Source organism: Anomalospiza imberbis, chromosome Z (genome assembly GCF_031753505.1).
Source record: "Anomalospiza imberbis isolate Cuckoo-Finch-1a 21T00152 chromosome Z, ASM3175350v1, whole genome shotgun sequence".
Taxonomy (NCBI): Eukaryota; Metazoa; Chordata; class Aves; order Passeriformes; family Viduidae; genus Anomalospiza; species Anomalospiza imberbis.
In genome coordinates, this window is record NC_089721.1 from 26,084,692 (window position 1) to 26,111,961 (window position 27,270).

Sequence of the window (27,270 nt, forward strand, 5' to 3'; positions counted from 1 at the left end):
CAAAGAGAATTGCAGCTACCCTTTGCCCCTGCCTATTTTTTAAGATGGTCTGTTTCACAGAAATAGCACAAATCTCAATAACAACCAGTAGTATCTCTGGTACTGCTAATTCATTATTTATTTTTGTAGGAGCAGAGAAGGCAGCTGAGGATCAAAATGGAGAACACCTAAGGCAATGTATCATTGAAATCAATTGAGTGTCTGCTCATGTTTATATTAATTGTTATTTTTAGATTCTCCTTTAAATAATTTGGTTCAGTCTTATTTATGTATTGTCATGGTTTGACACTAGTGCAATGCCAACACCACTATGAAAATGCACTTTCCTAAATAATTGCTGTGAGATGTGATCAGGAATAGAGCAGAGCAGGCCCAAGCTTAATAACAAAGGAAAAAAAAAAACTTTCTTAAACTACTACTACTATAAAAAAACACAGACACTAAATCCAGGATGAAGACCCTCCAAAACACCCTTCCTCCTCCCACCCAATTTCCAACAAAACCAGTGAGACACCACCCAGGGTTCCTGATCAAGTTGCCACCCTTCAGATAATCAATACTCAGTCCATTAAGGGAGAGAGAAGTCTCTCTTGCACCACAGACTCCCCCGGGAAACGCAGTTTAGAAACTCTTACGTTTCTATGTCACACATGGCAACCACCCGGAGAAAATCTGCCAGTGTGACTCTCTCCTTTCCATGTCACAGTGCTCTCACCACCGTGCGTGGACAGACTGCTCATAGGGCTCCTTTAAGGATGCTTTGCTAAGGACTAAAAGAAACAACAGTTCAGTTTTTTATTTTGGGACTACAGTCCTCCCTATTTTCTTCCTCCCCTGGGGCCAAGGGTCTCAATAACAGAGATCTTCTTCTTGAAGACAGAGGGCATCACCACACCCTCCTCAACTTTTCTCTGTTCTCTCTATTCTTTTGTTGGTAGTCACTGAAACAGGTCTCTTGGCTCACTACTGCATCCTCCTAAAATGCAGTCTCTGTTGCAGGAGAATTTAGTTCAGCCTATGGCTAATAAGAAAAGTCCAGCTACAAGCTGCTCCATCATTTCCTTCCACCCAAAAATTTCCTCTTCCAACATCTCAGATCTTAGACTGTGTTTCTCTTGTATTTCAAATCGAGGAGGAATAATATTTTACAAAGCCTTCATTTCCCAGGAAATGGTTAAAAGTTCAGACTCCCCGGATGGCTGAAATTTCTGCCCAGAAGCCAATTCCCAAGGCCAAGGCTGGGCACCTCCCCCCCTCCTTCTCTTTCTCCTCCACCAGCAAAGGTACAGGTGCCATCCGCATTCTCTGTCTCTTCCCTCTGGTGGGATGGGGGGGAAGCGGGGGGAAGGGAGACAAAGGTATCTCTGCTTCTCTCCACCCTTCTGTCCACAGGAGCTGGCTTGGTTCCAGTCCTTCAGTCCCCTCGGCTCACCTCGACCAGGCCACATGGGTTCCCCTCCCCCACCCAGCCCCATGGCTGGGCAGGGGAGATCTGCACAGCACTCTGACCAGCACCAAAAAAGACAGCTCCTCTGCGAGTTCTTGCTTTTAACCCCCTGTGTTCTCAGAGGCGTGACCATCCCTTCAGTGGTCACTCCAGGTGCCAATATCTAAACCTGACTACTGATTGGTTTGACCTAACTTCACTTCAATGTTAAACCATGACATATATTTATTTGCAAGCTTGGGAACAAGAAGTTAGAATAGTAGTGTCAGATGGAATAAGTTGAAACTGTCCAATTTTAGAAAGCAAAGTGGGAATTAGTTCTCAAACAGCAAGACTAAATTAATTTTCTTAGTAAATTAGGTAAAAGGCAATCTATTCTCTAGCCCAGTGTTGTCTGTGTAGATTTTTGGGTAGATGTATGATAAAGGGATGGCTGGTTCTGTTTATTGCAGATTTTCACTATATTGTTAGGAGAATCCAAGACATCCCCCTCAAGAGCTTTATGTGAAGCTTTAAGTACAAGCTAATAGTGTGCAATGACCTTTCTTTGTCTTTCAGATGGAAGTATCTAGACAGGTCAACACTAATACATTTACCTTCCTTGCTGCGTGTAAACCTGTCAGCTCACAGCTGTTGCATTACTGCAAAGAAAGTTTTATTGTGTGTATAAAATAGCTGTTGGATAGTTGGGGATGCAGTATAATGTGTCCTTTTTAATTTGCAGGTTTCCATACTTGCTGTGGTTCTTCGGATTTGTTCTTTTCTTGAAATGGTAGGACTAGGAAACAGCTGTCGTGGGATGAAGTCTCCACCGCTCCTCATGACTGCGCTCATGGCATGCATAATTGTTTTGGGTTTCAATTATTGGGTTGCAAGTTCTCGCAGCATGGATCTGCAGGTAATGTTCCTTTTGCTCTGCATGTCAGTTTGTACTTGTGCAAGTAGTAAACATCGTTCACAAGAAGGATGATTCTCCTTCATGTGGCAAGTCAGGAACTTCAGCTTGTTGTAGGAATTTCCACAAATTTTACAGTCGTTGATTATCAGTAGTGGGGGAATAGGATGAATGCCTATTTGTACATGTGAGGAACCCAAAACTTGAACATACCTGCCTGTGTCATACTTGTTACTTCTGCTCTCACAAAACATTCAGGTGTCTTGTGCTGTTTCACATTAAAGATGTAACAAATGCCATCCTCTGTTTTTTGTCTCCTCCCAACCTCCCAAATACCTCCAATTTCCTCGCCATCGTGGCAGTACTCAAAGCAGAAAAGGCATTGGCTTTTGCAAGCCCTGCTCAGCAATAACAAAAACATCTTTGTTATCAACCCTGTGTTCATCACAATTCCAAAACAGACCCCATACCAGTCACTGTGAAGAAAATTAATTCTATCCCAGTCAAAACTAGCACAGTGATATTCCTAGATTTGTCTTTGTACATGACCTGTAACATTGTATGCATACTGTACAAAGAAATCTGGGTTGTTCAGAAACAAAATTTGAATTTGTGTTTCTTAGTGACCTTTCTGAAGACCTTTCTGACATAAAAGTCACATGTAATAATTACCTTGTCTGATGATAACTATGTTTTTTGTGGCTGTTGAGCTTGGGTTTTAATCCTTTCTGTACCATTTGTTCTAATACAGGTGAGTCAAGTTTCTGGTTTGTGACATTCTCTACAGGACAGTTCTTTTTTTTTCCTCTTCTCTTTCTTTTTTTTTAAATTTTCTTATTGTTTTTAACAAGCTGACCTAAAAACTTAACAACATGTTGTTTAAACGTGGTTCATGAGAGCTCCTTCCCAGTTTATCCAGTGAATTTGCATGCTCTTCATAATTGAGCCAGATTTTAGTACTGAGTGGACAGCTGAAGGAGTGGAACTCCTGTTTCACCCTAGAACAGGCACTGTACAAACAGGGCACTTCTGTCTGGCCCTGCAGTTAAGGGTATGTCTTATGACTTCTGAGACCCTGGTCATCCCTTGCTTTCCCTTCAGTCAGTGGCCTTAGGATGGTGGCTACCAGTGTGTAGTAACTCTGTCAGTACTGCTGAAGTGTTGTTGCACAGCCCTGAAGCAGCTGATAGCGAGAAAAATATGCCACCATCCTAGTTTTTCTTGGTCTCAATAACCTAGAGACACAAGGTCCTGTGATATTACTGATGTACTGTACCATCTTATACATTTCTCCTAAAGTTGGCCTGAAAATTACTTCTCTTTGGCATGGTCACATACTCTGCATGGAATAAAATCATAGCTGAACTTGGATGGAGCTTCTAAACTTCTAAACTCTGTAGACCTATGTGTTTGTTGGCAAGACTTTGCAGCTGTTATGACTGAAATGGAAGGAGTGTTTTTCCTTGCTATTCCAGCTAAACTGCAAGTAATTTTCATTTTTTTTTCTCCTCTGGCTCCTCCCCCTTTTCTTTCTTTCTGTGGCAGAGAGGCAGGGTAGGTGGGACATGACATGCTAAATACTGTGATGTAAGAAGATCTGGTACATTTTCTTGGAGTCTTGGAAAATACACAGTTTTTATTATGTCTAATTTTTAGTCCACCTGGAATCACCAGGTCTTTTTTCATATGGGTAGATTCTGTTGGTATCTCCAGCCCCCTGCATGTTTTTGTATTCCTAGTTGCTGCTGAAGAACAATTTTAATCCAAAATGTTTAGAAACAATGTCCTGCAAAACTAAATTGGTACTTACAAATAAGAAGTGGAGATGGAGGAGGAAAGAATGTGGAAGTATCAGGCTTGATTCCTTAGCTTATGTCTCTGTCTATGTATGTACAGGATGTGATGGTGTTGAATTTTCTTCTGACTGTAGCTGCTCTTTGAGCAGTCAAGAGGAATGATGATTTTCTGTTTATGAATGAATATTTCTCATATATGTCTTTGTGTAATAGCCATATGTAAATTGTTCATTGCCAAAAGTTGGGCAGTGTTGTCCTCCCTCTATCTTTTCTAGCTCTTCCAGGAAATTAGATTGATTTGAGAGCTGAGTTTTCACACTGAGTTAGTTTGGGGTCAACACTGAGAAGTGTAGAGCTGTCAGAATGGTATGGACTAAATTTAAAAAATTGTTTGTCCTTGTACTTCAGAAGGATGGTAGTCTAATCTTTTTTATGTTTATGTTTATGTTTTAGGTTTTTTTTTTAAGCTCAAGTACTGAGCTTTTCATTTTTCTTAACTTTAACAGAAATTCTACAGTCTCTACAAAATACGCACTCCTGTTAATTTACGTAAAACTATAGAGGTGTGTGTCTGTGTGTATGACTAGTATCCCTGGCTCACACAGGACTTTCATGATATCCGCATTGTTAGCACTGTAATACTTGCTATTCCTTGAATATACTGGACAAGATTCTGGCAAGGGAGAAACATCTCTGCTTGCTTTGGCTAATCTGCTCTTTCTCAGGGTCGAGTCATGGATCTGGAAGTCAAAGTCCGCAGGGCGGCAGCGGAGAGGGGTGCTGTGGAGCAAAAAAAGAATGAATTCCAAGGGGAGCTAGAAAAGCAGCAACAGCAGATTGACAAAATCCAGTCCTTGCACAGCTTTCAGATGGAAAATGCCAACAGAGTACATCAGGAAGAGAAGGTAGGGCTTTTCCTAGCCACAGTTTTTTGTGAGACTGTGGTTTACCAAGACACACTCTGCAACAGGAAGTGGTGCTCACATGTTGCGGCTTACGGTCAGTGTTGGTGTGGCACAACATTTTATATTGTATGATATTGAGAAAATGGACCTTGGATGGACATTTTAGCATGTGTTGTATAATTTTGAAATACTAGAAGCTGCAAGTTGCAAGTTTATTCAGCAGTTCTGAATAAAACTGCTATCCTCTCTATAAATCATTACCATTCTTGGGTGGTACCTTCACTTTTTTTCCTGTATACTAATGTTTTAAAAAATAAGAAAAAGAGGAAGATACACCAAGAGATATATTCTCAAGTATATTTGTAAGCATAAATGGTTGACATTTATTTCTAAATGCATTACAAATTTTATGGCATCCTGGCTTTCTGCCTCCAAAACTCAATGGTATTGGGAAGATATGAGATTGTGAGGCTTTCATGGCAGTGCTCCTGACAGTTCAACTTCACCAGGGGGATGGTATTCCTTGTGAAGAATGTAAACAAAGCTACTTAAATAGCAGTGTGTATGATTCCTGCTATGTAATATTTTGCAAATTGGTTTGCTGTGTATTTTCCTTGTGTTTCTGATACTACTGTGATTGCAGTTGTTAGTAATTCTCCCTATTAGCAGAAGTATTTAGTTGAGACTATTAAAATGCTTCTCCCATAGTCTCTTTACTGAAGTTTGTAAGTCAGCTTTCCAGGACTATTACATTCAGCAGGCTGAACAGTCACATCTTGTGATGGTAGTACGTACTCTTCAGGTAGCAGGTTCACTGTGTGGGAACCTGGGTTTTCTCCTCAAAATGTGTTGCCTTGAGAAAAATATCACCAGATTAATCTTTGAAGAACTTAGGGGAACAGAAATTGAGTAAAAATGGAAGGCAGAATGTGTGCATCAATGTCATGTATCATTAGTTTATTTTGAAATAATCTTTACCCCAGATCTTCAGGGAAATAGTAAACCAATTCTTTTTACCTCTTTTGAGACAAACACGTATCCTTGATAATTTCTCTCTTTTCTTTGTGTTCAGTCTTTGCACATACTTTAAAAAAGATGAGATATAATTTGTCCATTTATTTTTTAATGTGTGCATTTTTTAAAAAGATAGCTCATAATATTCAGACAAGAGTCAAGGAGTAATCAATCTTATCACTTCTGCCTCCTGTTATTTTGTGTTGCTACTGAATGCTGTTGCATTTTCTTGCTTTCTGCTTCAGTCCTACAGGGAGTGAAAACACATGCATGAGCAGAAAAAATAAAATTCAAAGGTAAGAAAAGGGCAAATGTAATAGAGTATTATGCTTCCTTTCCATAAATAGATATTGCCAGAGTTACTAAAAGACACTGAAAGGGCTGGCCAGGGAGTTTTCAGCACAGGCTAGCAAGAGGGGCAGATGTTGGGAAGTGGTGACAGGACCTCATCCAGGAATTTTAAATAAGTTTGGTGAATGAAATACTGCTTCTGCGAAGCATGATGTGCCATCTTTTTGCTTCAAATTTCTGGCATTAGATGAGAGGTAGGTGGCAGCACACAATCTACTTTCCTTGTGGTGTTTGAGTCTAGCGGACATATAGGAACTGTTCATAAAATGTGGCATCCATTCCCAGAGAAGTAGTGGTAAGTATTTTACAGAACTAGAACTGCTGTTGGACATGGGGTGGAGTGTGGTGTCTGGGGAAGAGTCAATGTGGCTTCTGGAAAAGAAAGTCTTCCTTCTGAAATATTTTGGAGTTTTCTCCTGAAAGAGTTGGTGATAAAGGTGAGGGAGACAAGTGAACACATTCACACCTGGAGTTGAAGTGGCTTGTAGAGATATTATAAAGCCATGTGGTAAGACAGCGGTATTGCAAGGGTGAATGACAAGACAAAAGTTACAAAGCAGCTTAGAAATACACTGGGTTAATTGTTGTAATGTGGGAGGATCACCGGTGGAGTTTTGAAGTGCTGTGAAAGGCACAGAGAGGAGAGCAAAGGTCAGCAAAGCTGTGCAGTAATTTCTCTACAGGAATCCAGAGTGTGGTTTACAGGCTGGACAAGAGTCAGCAGAGGAGAGTCATCACAGTCATGTCCAGGATACCAAATGGTACAGAAAATGTTTGTGGCTGGGAGAGGGAAGGTAGGGTTGTCCTGCATTCACTGAAGTGCTTCAAATGACATCATCAAGTTGTAGTTCAGACTGAGCAGAAGGTAGTGCTCTTCAGGCAGTAGGTGGTAAAGCTTCAAGTGCATGGCGTCCATAATACCTAGTTACAGTGGGTCTGTGTAGGTTAAGGAGCAGCTGGATGACCTTGGGCAAACACTTAACCCACTACCAAGGTGTTTGTTCTGTTTCGGAGTGTTACTCAGACAGAAGAAACTGCTGCTTGGAAAATACTGTGCTTTATAGCTGCCTTGGAATTCATTTGGCATTTCAGTGTTAGAGGTGGGATGCTGGGAAAGGTGGATTTTGGGGCCAATGAAGTTGAAATTCCTGCCTTCTTAGTGCTTTTCCCTCTGTCACCCTAAAATACAGTTGTTCAGCTTGTTTCAAAGCTTGCTTTGAAACCCTGGGAAGTAATACCCTAGGGAACTGGTGCATTGGACTAATTTCCTAATTTCTGCATTCTGTGGCTGAAGAAGAGCATGTGTCTCACTCAGGAGCCTGAAGTGGTAGGGTGAGCATGTAAGTGCCTGTGCACCATTTTGCATCAAATTCAAAATTTGCTTTTCTTGTGATACACAAACAAATACCCTACAGAGATGCTGTTTGTTTTCCAGCTCTAGTTTAAAAGTAGGGAGAGCTGTTTTGATGGAAAGCCATGCTTTTGTCAAAAAAAGACATCAGCCAAGTTGGTATGGATTCATCCACTGTAATTCAGGAATGCCTCTGATGTGGTGGCAGGGAAGAGAGGGAAAGCTTAATTCTCCTCACTAATGACCTTTATTGGAAGAAGCTGTCTGGGATCAGAGTTTATTCGACAGAGGGATGTGGAATATAAGAAAAGACAGCTTCTGAGTGTTTTTTTGTTTGTGTGTATCTATATCCACGTATAAATGTGTTTTGTATGTTCATATCTTGTGTTTACAAGGTATGAAGGTATATACAGGACATATACATATATCCTTGGTTTTTGGCTCCATGGATTGCAGTGGAATCTGGGATTCCTGGGAGAGAGGCAAGTAATGAATTCATTCTTTCTGATGGTGGGAAGCTTGCTCCTTGAACTGAACTTTATTTATTCTGTGAGGATTAGTGGCTAGTATTTACCCAGTTAGGAAGAATTAATGTAAATCCAAATCCTGAGACTCTCAACCCATTCTACAAGCATTTTACAAACTCTACAACTAACTAGAGATCTTCGAATCATAAATAAGATTTTTCTTAGTTCTTGCTGTTCTTAAAGAAAAAGTAAAATGCTTTTGGCAGTTGTGTAGGAATGATTGGTCCCTCTCAAACCTCCCACTTTTTGAGGAAGAAATTATGGTTCTTTTGGCTCTAGAAGAAAATTACATATGAGGCCTACTTACACAATCTGGACTTCTAACCAAGAGCAAGTCACAAGTAACATTTGAGACTCATCATAATTGCAGTTAATCTCTGCGCACTGTGTCTTATTACTCTGTTGATAAAATACAGAATAATTACAGTACTGATATACTTTCATGCCAAACCAAAACACCGGTAAGGTATTTGCCCCTTTAAAATCATTGTCACTAGCAGTGCAGTAATCACTTTGAGTTAAATCTGCCTTCTGTGGTAGTAGAACTGTCTCAGTGCTACTTGAAGGATGAGGGCACAGAACATGGGTAGTCTGAGCCTGTTATACTATGTGGGTTCACCATTCACTGAGGCAGTGTAGTTCTAGAAAATTACTGTTGTGACCCGCAGCTTCGCGTTACTTTTCTTGGCTCCGGTCAGCTCTCAAGCACCCAGCTTGGGCGTCTCAGCTTTTCGTCGGGGCCGGGGCTCGCCGCAGTTTCCAGGCGCTTTTGCTGTTGCGCTCCGGGGTGGGCTTTTGGCCGCGCTTTGCCGTCGGCACGAGGGAAGAAACAAAGAGGCAGGGAATTCGTCCAAATCCATCCACGTGGCGGCTGGATGATTTATTGGCTGTGAGAGCTGCGGTGGAAAAGCTACAGTCCGCTCCTAGCTTCGCATGGACGCAAATGGCCTCGAGCATGCCGAGGAGTGGGGTGAAATAGGGAAGGGACAGGGCGGACGGGGAGTCCTCCCGCCCAATGGGTACAGACATCGTGGTGATGACGTGTACTACAGCGACCAATAGGAACACGGCAGGGGCGGACATGGGGCTTTGGGGTGAGTGGGACTGCGGGAACGGGGAGACGGGCATGGAAACCGCAGGAGTAGGGGAAAACCCGAGGGATGCACGAGGGTACAGAGAACTGGAAAACTGGCAATGTAAAAACCCATAATTTGAACCCAAAACCAGGATGCAACAGTGATTATTTTGTTAGGTCTGAGTATGTATAAAACACTACTGTCACTGGTCTACTTTTAAATAACTTGCTTGGATTCTTAAAGATCAGTGTAGATTTAGGAAATAGCTTCTGGAAGTCCATACAGAAGTAGAATGACAAGATCAAGTAGTCTTACATGACCATTTGATAACAAAAGTTCAGGAGTGCAAAAGGCTGTTTCTAATCGGTATATTCTATGTGGTTGTTAATCAGGACTCATAGCTTTTGGGATGTGTAGAGCCACAGAAGTATCTGAGGAGCATAACAGGACAGCAATATTTTTAATATCTCTGAACTGCATGAGAGTATGCTTTGCTTACATTGGGTTACTATTTGGGTTTTAGTTAAATGTAAAGTGATGGAAAGTGTGTAAATTGAAGTGCAAGTCCTGTAGTTTCACAGGACTTTTTTTCTCCAATCTACTTGCTGTTGCCTAGTACCTGTAAAAGTAATTTTGTATTCATGTGTGTCAAATACCACCCTCTTGTGCTTAAACTTTAAAAACTAGGCAGTTTTGGTGGTTTTGAAGGCAGAACTGCACCATGTGATGGTGTGCATGTCCTTGTGTCCTCTGTGACAAAACAGAATCTAGATTGCTTTTAGCGCAGGCTGTGAAGCAAGATTGAGTCTCGGATCTTTGGCAGAACCACTCTGTAGAAACAGAGGTGGTTTTTTAGGATTTGGGTTTTGTTGGGTGCATGGGTTGTTCATTTGTTTGGTTGGGTGGGTTTTGTTTGGGGTTCTTTTGTAGATTGGGTAGGGTTTTTTGTTTATTGAGGAAAATTGCAGTTTCTGAGTGGAATTCCATTTATTGAGAAATAGATCTCAATGAACAATATCTCCTCGATTTAGAGCTTGAAATTTGTTGTAAGGCTGACTTAATTGATGTGCCTCCACTGAAGTATACATGAGTGTGCAACACAATGATCAACCTTAAAGAGAAATATTTCCTTAAAAACCTTATTTATGAACTTTTTCCTCACACACTATTATGTATTTTAGCTGTTAGTCTCTTGGCCTGGAACCAAAAAGCCTTTTTGTGGCAAGTTCTTATGTTTTAACTCCAGCTGGCATCTAAATATCATGCAGACTTAGTCTCCCCACATCTCCTGCTAGATTTTTGAAGAAAACTCTGTGTTGAGATAAGAACACTTTGATAACTGAGAGGAATAAAACCCAAGAGAAACAAGACATACACAATCCAATTGCTCAGCACCTGCTGTCTGATGCCCAGCTATTGTGATGCACTAAATAGTTTATTTAGTTGTTGTTTTGCACTGGGTGATTGGGAATTTGCACTGAGTAGTTTTTATATTTCACCATGGAGTTTATGTTACATTGGTTTATTCCACACACCTTTCCCCTCCCCTCTCCTCACCTGTGTCCCATTGGATGTGGCTTCCTGGTTCCGCCCCACCCCTTTTCCCTGGGCTCAAAATCCCCCTGGACAAAACCTTTGGTCTCTTTTTCTCTTATGGATGCCACCAGACGCCTCAGCCTGTTACCCCCAAGGCATCACCTGGATCTGAGGTGGCTCCTTATAAATAGGATTTGAGTCCCAAAGAGAAGAGGATTCCTATGGTCCCCCAGCAGCTATTGATGCCTTCTGGCCAGCTCCCCCACTTTATGTCCTAGTGTTCTGTGGTAAGGAATGTTCCTTGGGCCAGTTTGGGATGCCTGACAGAGCTTACTTCTGGTTTCTTGTGCACCTGCTGGCTGGCAGGTCATGGGAAATGGGCAAATCCTTGCTTTAGCTAAGCACTACTGAGCAGGAACTAAAACATCAGTGTGTTGCCAGCATTATTCTCATATTAATGCCAGAGTAGTGGTGGGGAGTTGTGGGAGCATGCAAGACAGAACCACTCTTTCTCTTTGCTGGAAGGACTTAAATCAGTTTGAATTAATCATGAAATGAGTGCCCTGCTTTTCCCTCATTAATTATAAATGTCTGTTTCTGCATGTATAAATCTTACCTTCCCATCTTGCTTTATTCACAGTTGGTTTTGTTCTTACCAGATGAGTTACTGATCCTGTGGATTATCTTTGTATCCTTTGTGCTATATTTGTGTATGCAAAGCCCTTTTTTCCTTAAGTTTTAGTGTTTATGCTTATCAAACTATTTGCTTTCTTTTTTCTGTTGCAATTATGCTTTTATATACAAGCTCATTATGCTTTTACATACACCACATACAGTCAGAGTTAGAAAGGATGTATGTCAATTCAGTGTGCTTGGGTTAGCTTGGTTCTTGATAGTAGCAAATTCTGGAGGAGTTATTGTAGTAATTCCTCCAAGGAATATGTGTATGGAGAATACTGTTTGGCATTATTCAGATCATATGCATTTACATAGTCCAAAGCATGTGCTCAAAACAAATACTTCAAAAAAATTATCTTAAAGCTTCCTCATGCATATTTCTCCATTATGTTTTATTATTTTTAAACAGTAATTCTGTGTTTCTTAAGTGGAATAATAGTTAAGTAGACAAGTTCTGTGGTGAATATAAACAAGCCTTTGGCTGCTATCATTAAAAAATTTGTTGTGCAGCTGAAGCAATTTGTTTCCCACTGCTGGTGGAAGTGTGACTTCTGTGTTTTGATGTCTGAAGCATTGTCTGTCCACAGCATTGTCTCCAGTCAAAAGACTTGGCTTTTTCCTCTTTTGGTAATCATAAGGACTTCTGTGCAAACATGTTTACAAATAGAATAAGCTGGTTCTGTATTACAGATTTACTGTATCACAGAATATCAGATTTTGATATGGTGACAGGGTGATTTCAAAAGCTGGATTTTTTTGCTCCTGGGGATTAAAGCTATTGTTTAGTGGGCTAAATGAAGTTTAAAATTTGAGTTTCTTTCTAGAACTGAGTATTGGCATGTATCTTTTGAGTACTTCCCAGCAGTTTTCATTCTTGATCTGCATAAAACCCCAAAAGTAAGTAATGTTTGCTTAATTTACAGCCACAAGGTGAAAATTAGTTAACCCTTGAATGATAGGAGGAAGAATGGAAGACCTAATGTTATTGACTTAGATTGGAAGCTGGCAGTTGCAGTACTGTGCTGTAAATTATTAAACTGTGTTTCCTGCTCAAGTTAAACAGCTAACTCGGATTTAACAGGTTTTTGCCTGGACTATTGCCCACAGATTCAAGGAGATAGGTGTGGCATTGCCAAAAGAAAGTTTTATATGCAATCCATAAAGACCAAGGCAAAGCCTTATCTCAGCCAAGGAGCAATTTCTTATTTTCCCTGTTGTGATTCAAAGAGGCTTTTTTAATGTGGGAAATATTTTTTTTTACGTCAGCTGATCACAGTTATTATTGTCCTAATGTACAAAACGTGTAACACTTGTATATTTTACTGTCATGTAAGTGACACCTGGCACTTAGGTGTTTAAGGACACCCCCACCCCCATTTGCTCCCACTCTTTCCCCCCTTCTCCCCCCAATAAATAGAACAAAAACCAACACAGCCCCACAAAAAACTGTAATAACATAAAATTATAAATTGCTCTATCATACTGATTTTTCTAGTCCACTGACAGTTTCTGGTAATGGCCAATACTTTGTTATCCTGAAGGTGATAATCCTGGAACAACCTGACTACATTGTCCACACATTAGCAAAACTTGGGAGTTTGCAGTGAAACATTAATTTCCTTTCCCCAATAAACCAGTGAAAACAAATTAATTTCTTATTTACCTATCCTATGAGAAAGGAGAGGGAGAGATGTTAAACAATCCTAGGTATAAGTTGTTACTGTTTTTTGAGTTTCTTTTTACTTGAGCATGACATTTTTTTTTCTCAAGGTTTCACAGTGGTGTTCACAAAACAGCTGTACATAAAGAATGGTGTAGAAAGACGTAGCAACAGCTGAATGACCACTTCTGTGACTCTGTTGAATGACTCTTTAAAGGGTCATTCCAAGACAAATTACTACTCTGCTGGGTGCTATTCCGCTCAGATTTATAGAATGTTGCACTCACGTAATCAGCTGGCTCTTATTACTGTAGCCTTGGGAAGAAAGACACCAACAATGCTGTCAGTGTTTCAGGGTGACTTGGGCAGACAGAGTGGATGCTGTTCCTTCTTTTTGGGTGTAGACATACACATGCCTCAGTACTAGAGCAGAAAGTTTGGGAAGCAGGGCAGTTGATTTTCTGGGACCCTTGAAGAACCCTGAAGTTTCCCAGGACAAGGATAATAAGGGAACTGACAATGAAGCCTGAGAAATACCTTCCTAAGACAGGACTGGATGGTTTCTGAAGAGTCAGTAGGTGTCTTTTTTGTATTCTTAAGAACTTTTCTGCATCAGACTTGCTAAATGTTGAATATGAATCTGAGTTATCCTGACATCTGGCTCAAAAGAATAATTTTACTTAGCTGTGACTTGATGCAGTTTTCAGGTGTTTTGGGGAATGTGTGTATATGAAATGGTAGATGGAGATTGATTAAAGGATAGACAAAATGCATTATGTTCTTATTCTTTCTTCTTATGGGAGAACAAAGTGAAGGAGTGGAAGAAGGGCACTCCAACATGAAAGCAATCAAGAAGATTGGTAGAAAAGGGATACAATGCAAGGCTTTCATGGAGTTGCTTTATACTGAATGATTAATGATTTCATAGCTCATCCTTGCATGCCTGAATGCAGGTGTATTGATTCCTGAGTGAGAGGGTAATTGACAGTGAGCTGTGATATTGTATTCTTCCTTCAAGAGATAAATACAGTAAGTCTGACTGTGACTTCAGTTGTGAGATGCAGGTAGAATAAAGTGACAAGCATTTTTAGTATCTATAAATTCCTTTAAATTCTTCCTATTTTCATTTGTGCAGTGGTATCTTCCCCCACTCCCCTATACTGGAAAACCTGGGTTAAAATGAATATTTATTGTTTGCAATAGGAGATCTCTAAAGCAGCTAAAAGGTTTTGTTCAACTGTGACACTGTCACAACTGTGACACACAAAAAGTAGATCTTACTACAAGTGCTTTGATGGGTGTTGTTTATAATGGTAATACAGGTCCTTTGCAATTAAAACACTTTTTTGTTCTGCTTCTTTCAGGCAATGCTGATGAGTAACATTACAGTAAATGATCGATTGATTCAGAGTTTACGAGGTATGTTATGGTAGTTCTGTGACTCTCATACTGATTTTTTGGCCCCCTGTTTTTAAGAATTGAATTTTTCTGTGGCCTTTTGAGAATGCTGCCTTTCTTCAAGTCAGATGGTACAGGAGCTGCCATGACTTAGATACTTCATCTGCATAGCTCCATTAAGTGTCAGACTAATCTGCCTCAATAGTATAGGAGGATTTGTCCATCTTGTGCTTGATGTAGTACTCTTGACTCTTATGATATAATATGAATAGAACTAAATATTTTTTTTCCCTTCGTTTTTCCTGGCAACATATTCTTGCATTCTTCCCTGAAGTGTGGGGTCATGCATTTTAGCACCAGAGGAATTCACAAATCTATATTAAATAAAAAAGTCAGTCTAATTAATTTCTATTCGTGGTTGTGCTTCAAAATTGTTAGCAATGTATTCTGGATGTACTTGGGAATTAATCCTATAAAGAAGGAAGTATGTTGTGGTATTGTCTTCTGGTGCCCTCTCACAGAGGTTTCTATCAGGAAGAAAACTAAATCATAGATGCCTCTGTTGCTAAGGAACATCGGTATAAATTGCATATTATTCAGGGAAGTATTGCAAGCTTGTCTGTATATGACTGATAAATGTGAATGCTATTTCATACTGTGTTCTGATTATGATTTCACAGACATAAAGATTTTCCAGACTGCAACTTAACAGGGTTTGCAAATCAGTTCTGTGTATTCCTTAAGAGGAAAAGTAGGTAAAAATATGTATTATACTGTTTTGCCAATATATTATGCTGAGAGGTTATTCTTACCAGATCCCATGCACCCTTGTTGAATAAATTCAACAATTATATATGCATTTGTGTACAAAATGCAGTTTGCATGGCAGATGAATTAATTTAGCATTGTTGTTATAGATTTGTTTCTTGATGTTTCTGGTTTCGAATCTGTACATATATGTGTATTTTAATGTGTTTTTTTAATCCTGCTTTGACCAGAACACTTGAAAGAGTTACAGACGGAATATGGAAAGCTACAGCTGGATGTTTACTGGTTTCAGAAGAACCAGACTAACCTTCAGAGGAAGTTCTCATATGATTTGTAAGTATGTTCTTTAGGAAAGATGACTTCCCAAATTATAGGTGACTTGGTTACAACCCAGAGTACTCTTGTGTTAGCTATAGCTCTGTTAGTAAATACACATTTTTAAAGAGAAGATAACATCTGACTCACCTAAAATTGCTCACAGTTGATCTTGGAGAGGAGCATTAACTTTCCAGTGTTTTTCATCTCTGTGCCCAGACACTTCTTGATGTTCCTTCTATTGCAAGAGGATAAAGGTAGCAGTATTATCACTTAAGAATTGTGTGAGGAAAACTGAAACATGAAGAGGTTAATCTGTGAAGAAGTTTGAATTAAGATAGGGGAGTACCTGATGAGAAGCTGTACCTTACTGAGCTGAAGAGGTCTTGGGAATTTCTTGTACCATCAGACTCATGTATTCTGCTTTACATGACATACCTAGTCATGGCTTTTTCTTGAGATTTCCCACTTAATTTTAAAGCATGGATAACTGAACGAAAGTACTTACAGTACTTTCAGTATCCTTACGCTAAATACACATTTCTGGTATTTCTATGAATTTCTCCTCAGTTCTTTATGCTCAGTAATATTCTTGTTTCTTCTACCAGCCTTCACAATCTGTAGTATCTTCCCCTTGTGCATAGATATAAAAAAACAATAGAATTTGCTGTTTGCATGTTCTTATAATTATGTTCCATCAAGAAAGTAATTGTGGTAGTGATAGGTATTTTTCAGCAGCCATTGTTTAGCCAGGTTTTGTAGGAATTATAACTGAAAGTGGAATACGACACTCAAAGAACTTGAATTCTGCAGGCTACACTTGAAGTAAGTATTTTCTTTTTATTTCCACCTTAGAATTAAAGATTAATGTTAGTATACTTACTGATTACCAGTTGGTTGTGACCTTTTTTAGGTTATTACTCATGTAGTAAAGATGACCTAGATGGATTATATTAGTGGAGAATTTAAGATTTCTAACAGAAAAGTAGATGGAAGTTGGAAACTTTAGTGTGTACCTGCCTTTCAATAAACTGTGTTGCTTGTGTGTGTGTTAAGTGGCCTTTTCCCCCTCTGTGTTTGTAGTGTACCTTGGTTATTAAGCACAGTCTGTTGGCTGTTTAGTTAAATGACAGACCTGAGACCCATGTACCTCTGTTGATAGTTCTGCACTAGTCAGTGAATCTGTTTTCCAGTGTCTTCTAAGTCTGAGATCAGCAGGAACAAATAGATCTGCACAAATATATCTATCTGCTGTACAGTAATGCTCCACATGAGAGGTACACCTGTTAAGCACTGGATTGATATACACATACAGGGAAGTGATACATGGCAAATGTATTTAGTCTGGCTTAGGAAAACTTGGAGGTTTATCACCCATGTCTGGTGAAGTGTTTACAAGCATGGTTCTGTTGAGGAAATCCCTGACAGAGCACCCCTACTTGTGGTAGTGTACCCTCTTTGTTTAACAGAGGAAGATTGTATTCAGACAGCATGGCTCCAAGGTCTGGGCTGGCTCAAGGTGAAGAGCTAAGCATGACACAGTGGTAAAGATGGGTTTCCTTTTATGAGGGTAAGTGTAGAGATAGGTGTGGTAAATCAGCCATGTGGTAGTTGAACAGGGACTCAGCTGATCTGCTTCTGGTTGGTCTTGAGGCAGGTGCACCATTTCCTGCAGAGCCTCCATGGGAGTATGTAAAGGCAGTTATCTCATCCAAGGAGCAATGCTGTCTTCACTAGCTTTACTGCAAAGTACTTAAAGGTTCATTTTCTATTTCTAGACTCTTTTCTTAAGAGTACAAGTGAGGAAAAACAAACTTTGGACTTCAATTTTCATAAAATAATTTATAGCTTCAGTACTGTGCAGTGTTCACACAGTCCTAGCAGGAGCATGTATTTTTAAAACATTGCTTGTTGTGTACCTTTAGGGAGGCTGTTAGGATGTTAATAATTCTCTGCTAAACTAATTTACACAACTAACTTTACATTGTGTTTAGGTAATTGCAGAAATGGGTATTTGATTGTGCTTGGCTACATATGTTCCTCTTTTGCCGCCGTGCCCACCCTGAAGCCCCCTGGCTTTGCCTGTTTGGCAGAGGCATGGTCAGCTGCGGGGGACACTCCCCTGTGTCTCGAGGAGAGTCGGGGAGCGGCTAAGACAGAGCGCTTCGCTGTCTGCCTTGTATGGAGGAGAGGCAGCGTCCGAGGAGGCAATAAGGGAGCCAACTCAAGGCTGGGGAAACAGTCTCAGGTTTAATCCATGCTCTGAGGAGCTCTGAGCGCCATAGTATCCAACAGCTGAGAGTAGCCTTGAGGCTCTTGCAACATCTCAAATATGGGGGTGGTAACAAGGGGGGAAGGGATGCCCGTTAACCAGTGGGGAGATTTGGGGGAGTGGAAGGTGGAAGGATGGACAGGTACTTAAACCAATGGGGGAAGTTCAAGGGAGGGACCCCTGGCCCTCGTCCACTCACTCGACACCCAAGGTGGAAGATTCTGGGAGAGTGGGATGGGGAGCTGAGTGATGGACAAGGTACCAGGGAGGGGACAGGGGAATGTCTGAGCATTTTCAGGGAGATTGGCATGGAGGGAAAGGCAGGAAAGCTCAGGGTGGAACCATTGGGAGAAAATGGGAGGAGAAGGGGCAAACCACGACAGAACTGTTACAGAAATATAAAAACACAATACCACACTCTTTGCAATATGCTCACTTAATACTGTCACTTTAAATGCTTACAAACAGCCTTTTCCCAGTGTGATTGTGGGCTTAGAAAAATAAGAATTATTAGAAAGACTCCAAATGTTATTTTTAATCTGTCTTCCTTCCTCACCTCCCAGTTAGGAATAAACTACTGTGTTGCCTCTGTGTTCATCTGCCTTGCCAGGAAGGGGCATTAGACCTGATTATGTGCTTCTTCCTTTTACCTGGATTTGCATGGATGAAGGTTTTGCACGTTAGGTATCAAGTATACTCTGCCCAGTGCAAAAATAGACCATATGAGTCGTATAAAAATAATGAAAATGTTATAAAAAATTACAGAAGTCAAATGTCTTTTTCAAACGGCACATTGTAAATCACTCTTTTTAAACATTCAGTTACTATTCTGTAGAAGACAGTGGTAAAAGCAGTTGTGCATACGGAATGTGTAAGAACAAAATCTGTGATCTTAGAGGTGGGGGGGGGGGGAAATAATTTTTTCTTCTTGTACCTGAGCCTTGAAGTTTCATCTTAGCATTTTTTGGAACAAGCTTAGTGTTTTCCATGCAGAAGTCAGCAGGAGCTATCTGGCCTTACTGGTGTTGTGTGCAAAAGGAGCGTGCATTCCTCAGCAGTTGACTTCACAATGTACCCTTGGTGTACACTGTGCCCAGTGCTGTCTGATCATGTTAGAGCTTCTTCAGCAAAGGCTCACTGGCATACTGACCCTTCTCTTCTGCAGCAGCCAGAGTGAAACAGAAGCCTCTGGATTCATCTTTTGAAATTGTTATTGAGTACATTGCAATATTCAAATGCATTTTTGTTCCTAAGAGCTTTGTTACATAACTGCATCTTTAGAAATCTCACTGTGTGTAAAAAGTCTGATAATTAGTGTGATATTTGCAGATCTGACAAGTGCAAGAGTGTGAGTGCAAGAGTAATCTCTTTTGGTAGTGTTGAAAGGAGGAGATGGTAAATGCTCCTGGAGAACAGATGTACTCTGTCATGGTGGGCATATCCAGCAGCCTAGAGGGGAAGAGGCTGCATATCTGTTCCTGTGCATGGCCGAGTATGCAGAACACATGAAGCATGAGTGCACACAACATTCTCCTGAGAGTGAGTGTCTGCAGTGCAAAACATGCTCTGAGGTTGGACTAGATGGGCTGTCCCTCCTTATGATTTTGTAGTTTGGGCTCTTCTCCACCTTTGTGCCTCTTGGAGCTCTTTGTGCCTCTTCGGCTCTTGGAGATGATCCTTGGATGGGCTGGTGGCTCCCTTAATGAGGCTGGGAGCAGCTGGGAAGGGTGTTATTTGCACCCTTTGTGTGTGCACAGGTGAGCTCTGTGTCATGGAATTAACTATGTAGTGAAGGAGAAAACATGCCACAGAGACTGAATTTAAGAACATTAGTATTGCACATTTGAAATGTCATGGTGATGGGATGAGGTGGAGAAACCCAGGCTGTCCCTGTACTCTAGAAGTTGTTGTAAGCATGAGTAGAGTATTCAAATCTCCTTAAAAAGAAGGGAATTCTGTTACAGATAATAAGCTTAAAATGGGGAGGGTTTGTCCTAGATGTTAAATGAACTTTATTTTCATGTACATTGTGGGATCAAAGTCCAAGCTTTCTCAAATGCTCTGTCTCTGACTTCAGGTTGTCTGTGTACTGCATCTTTTTCAAACTTGTAAACTGTTACACAATTAATATGTCCTTTTATTTCTTAGAAAATAGTGAATGTGAGTATAACTCAAGCCTATGCTATTTTACTGTTTGAAGCACAGCTTATTTTGGTGACTCTTCTATGTAGTAGCATTGTCAAATCAGACTTCAGAATCATGTCTGGTCTACAAGGAAACATAATAAAGGTAATAAGTCAGTTAGCATATCTGTCTGCTACTGTTCTTCCTTTCTAGGTGTGAACTACAGAAGAGATATTTTACTTTCGAAAGGCAGGGCTGGAGAAGGGTGAAAGTGCAATAAAAATGAGTCACTTGCTGTGGTAGAGTGCACATAGCCTGGAATCTACTTTGGATTACGTAGTAGTTTATTTTTAGCTTGAGAAACTGCAGCATGCCTGTCTGAAACAGCTGCTGTTGCATGGAGGGTATTGACATTCAGAATAACACTGGTCGGAGCCAGAATAAGGAAAAATTCACCCCCCTTCTTAGTCTTAGTGATGGGTATGAGAAACTTGCAGTATGTTGACCATGCTGTTGTACAAAGATTGCTGGAAAAGATTTTGAATGTGTTTGTAAGGTCTGTAGCTGATTGTATATGTACAAACTGGAAGTTACCTTTGAGTGGAAAAACAAAGGAGAGAGAGAAAGGAGAAAAGGTTTAAAAAGCCCATCAAACTTCTTTGTTGTTAAACCAGTGTGGAAAAGAAAATATGTTCCCCAGCCAGGAACCTGCTCTTCCTTGTGCAGGCTCTCCAAGGCAGTGGGTACTGACAGTGATGGTGATTTTTCACCATATTTTCCCCTAGTGTGACACACTTGTCATTGGGATCCACCCAAACAAACTGCTATTCTTCTTCATAGTGTGGACAGAGCATACATGGGGTCATATGATGATTAGCTTCTAAGACTTCTTTGTGTGTATTATGGGGTAATGCTTATCTTGGTTTGTTATTCACTAGGTCTTGATCTTCCTCTGATATAAACTGAAAGCTGTAAAATGACTTATGAAGAGAGTGAGGGAGAAAGAATGATCTTGCCCTGACTGCAGCCGCTTGCCTTGAGAAACAGATTGACAAAACTCCTGGGCTTCGCACAGGATCCCCAGCACATCCACAGAAGGGGAGAACACTGCCCTGGCAGCTTTAGGAAAAACACTGTTGCAAACAGCAGACCTTACATAGGAGTTAGGGAACTCTGAGGAAAAGGCAGGCTGCACGGATGCAGATAGAACGCTGCTGTCACAAAGGCTGAGATTCACAAAGGCTGAGATTCTATTGGTGCTGTGTAACTATTAAAAGTATGTAAAAGATATACAGTGCATGCATCTTTAGGACATACTCCTTCTGGAACTTAAAGTAGCTACTAGTGAATTCCATTTCTGTAACATATGTTTTGTTACATCTTCCAGCATTGCACTTTGCTGAAATATTGAGGAAGTGCGTTCAGTTTGCTAATGGTAGATTACATCTGTTTTCTATTTCAACTGATACTTTTCTGTTTTCCAGCTAAAATCAAAATATGAATTTTTATAATCATACTAGAAATGCTTCAAGGATCAAAATTGATTTTAACTTATCTGGACTTGACACAATGACACAAAGACACAATGGAAAAATCATGTAGCTTGTTGAGCTAGTCAGACAAAAGTAGTTTAAATTAATTTCTTCCAGTAGAACTTGCCTGCACTATGAATTTGTCCTTAGGACTTAGGTCAGTTCCTCATTTTTATCTAGTGACTTATCAAATGTAAAACCAGGTAGTAGAATTAAGGCAATAATAAAATGTAAAGAAAAAAAAATAGATACAGTGAAGGGAAAAAATAAGATAATTTTACAAAACTACATAATAGAAGAGTCTAGATGAGACTTAATTGTCTTGTTCATGTTTTTTTCAGGTCACAGTGCATCAACCAGATGAAAGAATTAAAAGAACAATGTGAAGAAAGGATAGATGAGCTTAGAAAAAAGAGTAGTGATGTAACACCAATCAAAGAAAACAAAGACTTCACAGAAGATAGCCAGGTGTGGTTTGGATAATTTCTTGGAAATACTTTTTTTGTGATTCTTAAGTGTTTCTTCACCTTTCTGCTGTCTTCTATTAGCATTACCCTATCTCTTTAAATTTTTCACTACTTCAGCATTTGTTGAATGTTTCTGATCTGTGGGAAATGGGGTGATTTCAAGGAGAGAACAAGGAGATATACTGCAGGAGATTCCAAATCACTGTGTCTCTGAGATGTGCCAAATTTGAGAGGTGATGCCAAAAGTGGTGTGGGATCCATTAAGGAATATTTACATGACTGAACTTTAGTTAATAATACCTTTTGACTTTGTAAAGTATTTAGTTGCTTTGTGTGTTAAGGATGGGGATAAGTTGTGAATCACTTCAGAGAAGCAGCAAACCCTGAATATTGTAGTCCAAGGTTCATCAGCTATTAATTTTCACAGAAGTCCTTTATGTCTGCATTTTACTGTAGGAATGAAGGGATAATCAAATGTCTTAGCTGTTTAATGTCAGATAATCTCAGCCAAAGAATTACAAATTCATTGCTGAACCTATTGAAGGCTCACTAGGGTAGGGCAGGCTCAGCAAATATGTTGGCTGGATGTTTCCCAGACCCAACCTGCCCCCACCTCAAACTTGTGCTGTCCTGACAGTCCCAAGCGCACCCTGCAAACTGACATCAGGAACCTGGGGTGGTGAGTTTTCTCCTGGTGTGCAGAGAGTAGCAGAAAATCCTGAGAAAAGGTAATTTCAGTTCATCCTGTTGTCTTGGCATGCAATTTATTGATCCTTCTTCATTGATGTGGGATTTGGTCAGGAGTAGGATTTGATTGTTTAAGCTTGATATGGACGGCCCTGGGATGAAGCAATCAGGCTCTTGGGTGAGAAGGCACACAGTTTATTTCTGTACCAAATTAGCCCTTTCTTCAGGATTACTGAAGAAGTTTCAGAAGTTAGACTTTTTACATGTGACTGCAGTGGGGCCTTTCCCTCTACCTGAGTGGCAGTGGAGGTTTAGTGGAATATACCCTTTTACAAAGGCATTGGAGGTTTAGTGCAATATACCCTTTTACAAAGGCAGTGGAGGTTTAGTGGAATATACCCTTTTCTCTTGGCTAAGAAAAGGCTAAATTTGATGGCTTCAGAAATGGAAAGGGTAAGGCAGTGAGGAATGAATCTTGGTTTTACAAAGAGGTGAAAAAGCGTGTGAGAAAACAGCTAAAACAGTCTGTCCAGAGATTCCCATAGGTAATGTTTCAGTCTGTGTCCAGTCCTTTATGTAAAATGGGGGAGACAGAACTAATAAAGTGTAGTACTGAATTGACCTTTTATCCTGGGAACCTGTACTATGTGAGAGCTGCAACTTGAATGAAACATTAGAAACAGGAAGTGCTATCCAGTTGTGCCTTAAAATAAAACTTATAGCTCTTGTCAATAGTTTTTATCAACAGTACCAAATAAGTAGATAAAAAGTAAATAATAAATACATTGTTGTAAATAAATAGAACCTGCATTATTTGGAGATGATAAGTTAGTTTGTCAAATATATCTTGTTTAAGAAAGTTGACCTAGGGAAGACCCTAATAAAGAAGTGGTCAGCTTAATTTTTAGTGTGGCTTTGCAACAGATTTTAATTACAATTACTTGCACTAGATTCCTTTTCTTTGTTTATTTGTGTGTATGTGATTGTTTGTTGAATTTTTGGGGTTTTTTTACCATTTCCAGTTTGGAAGGTAAATTATCCAAGAGAGGAGTTTGACTGAAGCCCCTCTGCAGGACAGTTTCAGTCTCCTGCACAAAAGTGCATAGTTGGAGACAATCTTCACTCAAAGCAGATTATCTGTAAGGCAGGGCAGATTATCTCTTATCCTTTTTATATATAAATGGGATGGTCTCAGATGAGCTAACAGATAATATAGCTACCGCCTTAATAATTTCTGTCTGTGTTCCCTGGTATCTGTGTCAGTGTTTCTTTGGCCAAGCTGTAACTTTCTCAGTTGTTTGCTTGCCCAAGAATTTCAGCCGTTTGCTTTTATAAAAGCATACTTAGTTATAGTTAGTGCAAGATGACCCTGACAAATCTATGTATGTTTTTGTCCAGTGTTTTAAGCTGGAGTAATTCCTATTTTTAAGACCTATGTGCTTATGTAATAGAAAAGTCTTGTCTTAAAACTGAAAGAAAATGAAGTGTTGGTTGGTTAATAACTAAACAGCTTTACTTAGGGCTCTGTAATTTGGAGAGTGTTATATATACTTCTTGGCTGAAGAAAATACACCATGTTCAATTACTATCTTTTTATCCAACTACTTAAATTTTTAAAAAATAAGCATATACCCTCTGAATCTATATGACATTAAGCATTACTTAGCTAGAAATTTAAGGTAAGTAAAGGGATTTTGCATGTGTAATTAAGAGGTAAATTCTTGCTTTTAAGTCCAGGCTCAGTATTTTTGCAGAAGAATTCAAGCTCAACAAAAAGTGAAAAATGGTCTTACATTCAGTTTCTGATGATGTTCAGTTTCTTCTACTGTAGAGAGTGATCTAAAGGAGCTGAATTATTTATAGAACAGAACCATGTTTAAATACAGCATTTTTGTTTTACTGATTGAAGGAAGATGGAGTTCTTCTGAATATCTTTACTTCAATAACCAAATATTCTGCAGTAATATTTGCTTATCAAGTGTTAGTAAGAATTAATGCTAGATTAGTTGCTGATACTAGGCTTCATGGTGTTGATACAAAAAGATCTTGTTCTGCCTGGCTTTGATGGAAATTAAATGCTTTTCAAAACAGCCAAGTAGTCATGCTGCAACTCTGGCTTCTTGATGACTTAGCTACTTCTTTCTGCGGTCATTTTTCCAAATGACTGAATGAACATTTGACAACAGTGTTTTACTGCCCTTCTTAGATAAATGGGAAGCTAGAGTCTTGACAGTACCAATGACAATTAGTAACAGATATCCAATCTACTGTTGCACTCTTCTGGTGCAACTTGGGACCATTTCCCATTATCCTGTCTCTTGTTACCTGGGAGAAGCTGACCCCCACCTCGATACAACTACCTCCTTTGGGGTGGTTCTGGAGAGCATTGATGGTAATGCAGTGAGTTGATGATGACTGGGAGAGCATTCTGGTTTCCCAATGACCATGGAAGTAAGCAGACATTTATTTGGAGCCATCAACTGTAGCTTCTTTGTCCCATTGAAGTCCCTGATGCAGGGCTGCTAGGCAGGTAATCCCATATCTGAGCTTATCTTTTTGGTTTTTTCCCTTCTTTTTCCTCTCAAGTCTTTCTCTTTGATTGTTCTCATAAATTCATCCACAAACAGCTCAGCTCTGCACTTTCCCCACTGGCCCTGGCTTTGCACCCTCATTTAGTGTTTCTAAGGTGACAGGGAGGAAAGAATAACTCCATATATCAGGGCAAGCAGGGTCTTGACTGCTTGAGCAATGACCATGAAGAGAAGAGCCTGAGTGCTATAAGGGGTACCATATGAACCATAGGGCTATTTGGGGAAGCATGTCCACCTCATCTTTTCAAACCTCTTCTACCTCCACTCAACTCCAGAAACATGCTGTAGTTGGAGAATCACCATTCTCTACAGGCAGCTCCAGATTCCCCTCCTAGAGTATGGGTGTTCTTAATTTCATTTGTGTGAAATCCCCTGGGTACATCCCTCAGTTCACTGACCATCTTTAATTTTCATCTGGAATTAATGGTGAATCCTAAGTTGAGTCCTGTGTCCCTCAAGAGGTATAGTACAAACCTGCACACCCAAATACTCAATTCATGTAGTCTGGGAGTAATTTATGGAGAGGTGGCGACATGGCATTCCTGAGCTCCCTGTTCCCCATGGTATAGATGAAGAGATTCACTGACGGGGACAGCACCAAGCACAGGACTGCCAGCCACTAGATACAGAGATGGGGAGGAGATGGAAGGGGGCCTCAGGTAGGCAAACATGCCAACTCTGATATACAGGGAGACCATGGTTATGTGAGGGAGCCAATGCCAATGTAAGTAAAAGTCATACATAAATTTTATGTCATAAAGTCATACATACATTTTAATTGCCCAATAGGAAGATCTTCATGATGTTGTACATCTTAGGCTTAATATCTTAGTGGGTCAGATGCTTATTGCAGTCTAGCACCAGAATTTAGTATATTCTTAAGTAACCTCTGTCATGTCAAACAGGTATTATTTTCTAGTAGGTTAATCTACACTTTTCTTAATCCTGCATTTAATAAAGTTACAGACCAGTTCTATACAAGCCTTACTCAGCTGAAGTCTAATGATGACCAAATTCAGTTTTCTTGCCTTGTAGACTATTAATAGTAAATGGCATCTGTTTATTTGCTCTGCTGATCCTGACACAGTAGCAGAACAACAATGGATAAATGTGTGGTGTTACATGTGTGTTCTGTAACACTCTGAGAATAACCAAGGACCGTAATCTCATCATTAGCTGCAGTTAAATAAGGTATTAAAAATCTCCTGATGTGCTGTGCTGTTACACAGAAACATTACTGCATATTCAGAATTGTACAGTACCATCTATCACCAATAAAAATTTCAGTCCAAATATTTCCGAGTGTGTTGGGATTTTTTTCCCATGCAGAATTCTTACCTAAATTCTACTTCCCTTTCCAAATCCAGGTGTAGTTATATAGACCAGTGCTTATCTACTACATTCACTTTATAGGTTGATACTCAGCTGCCAGCCTTGAAGCAAACAGGGTTCCAGAAAGCTGACTTGGAAAAGCAGAAAACCAAGGAAGATGTTCCTAAAGCAGTACCTACAGTAAGAAAGACAGACCTGATGCAGGCTGAAGGTGAGATGGAAATCTTTGTCTCACTAACAAGTGGTTAAGAATGGTTGTTTTTCAACTGAACATTCAGAAACATTTTTGTACACCATAAAAGGATGAAAAAAGTGACACCAACAGTCTGAACATCAATCAGGTTTCCAGCTGAAGGAAAACTTGCTCGGATTTTTTGGTTCAGTTTTGTTGTAGTAGGTACGTTACACACAACAGAAAATAGAAATATTTACAATTCTGGAGTCATCTTCCTCATTTAATATGGAGAAAATACCCAACTTATGGAAGGAATAATTTTCAAGCATATTTAAAATCTGCTTTCTTAGTAAGTTTGACATATTCAGCCTGG

The 27,270-nt window shown here is 39.9% G+C and overlaps 1 protein-coding gene across 4 annotated transcripts in view; it reads left to right on the plus strand.

The window, feature by feature from the left end:
* Positions 1–27,270, plus strand: part of GOLM1 (golgi membrane protein 1) — a 37,399-nt gene that overhangs the window by 5,278 nt on the left and 4,851 nt on the right. For all 4 annotated transcript variants that reach the window (XM_068176202.1, XM_068176203.1, XM_068176204.1 and 1 more), the window contains exons 2-7: positions 2,172–2,345; positions 4,864–5,043; positions 14,601–14,655; positions 15,633–15,735; positions 21,987–22,113; positions 26,804–26,933. In XM_068176202.1, coding sequence (XP_068032303.1) covers positions 2,217–2,345; positions 4,864–5,043; positions 14,601–14,655; positions 15,633–15,735; positions 21,987–22,113; positions 26,804–26,933 — 724 coding nt within the window. In that variant the 5' untranslated portion in view covers positions 2,172–2,216. The remainder of the gene's footprint in view (positions 1–2,171; positions 2,346–4,863; positions 5,044–14,600; positions 14,656–15,632; positions 15,736–21,986; positions 22,114–26,803; positions 26,934–27,270) is intronic.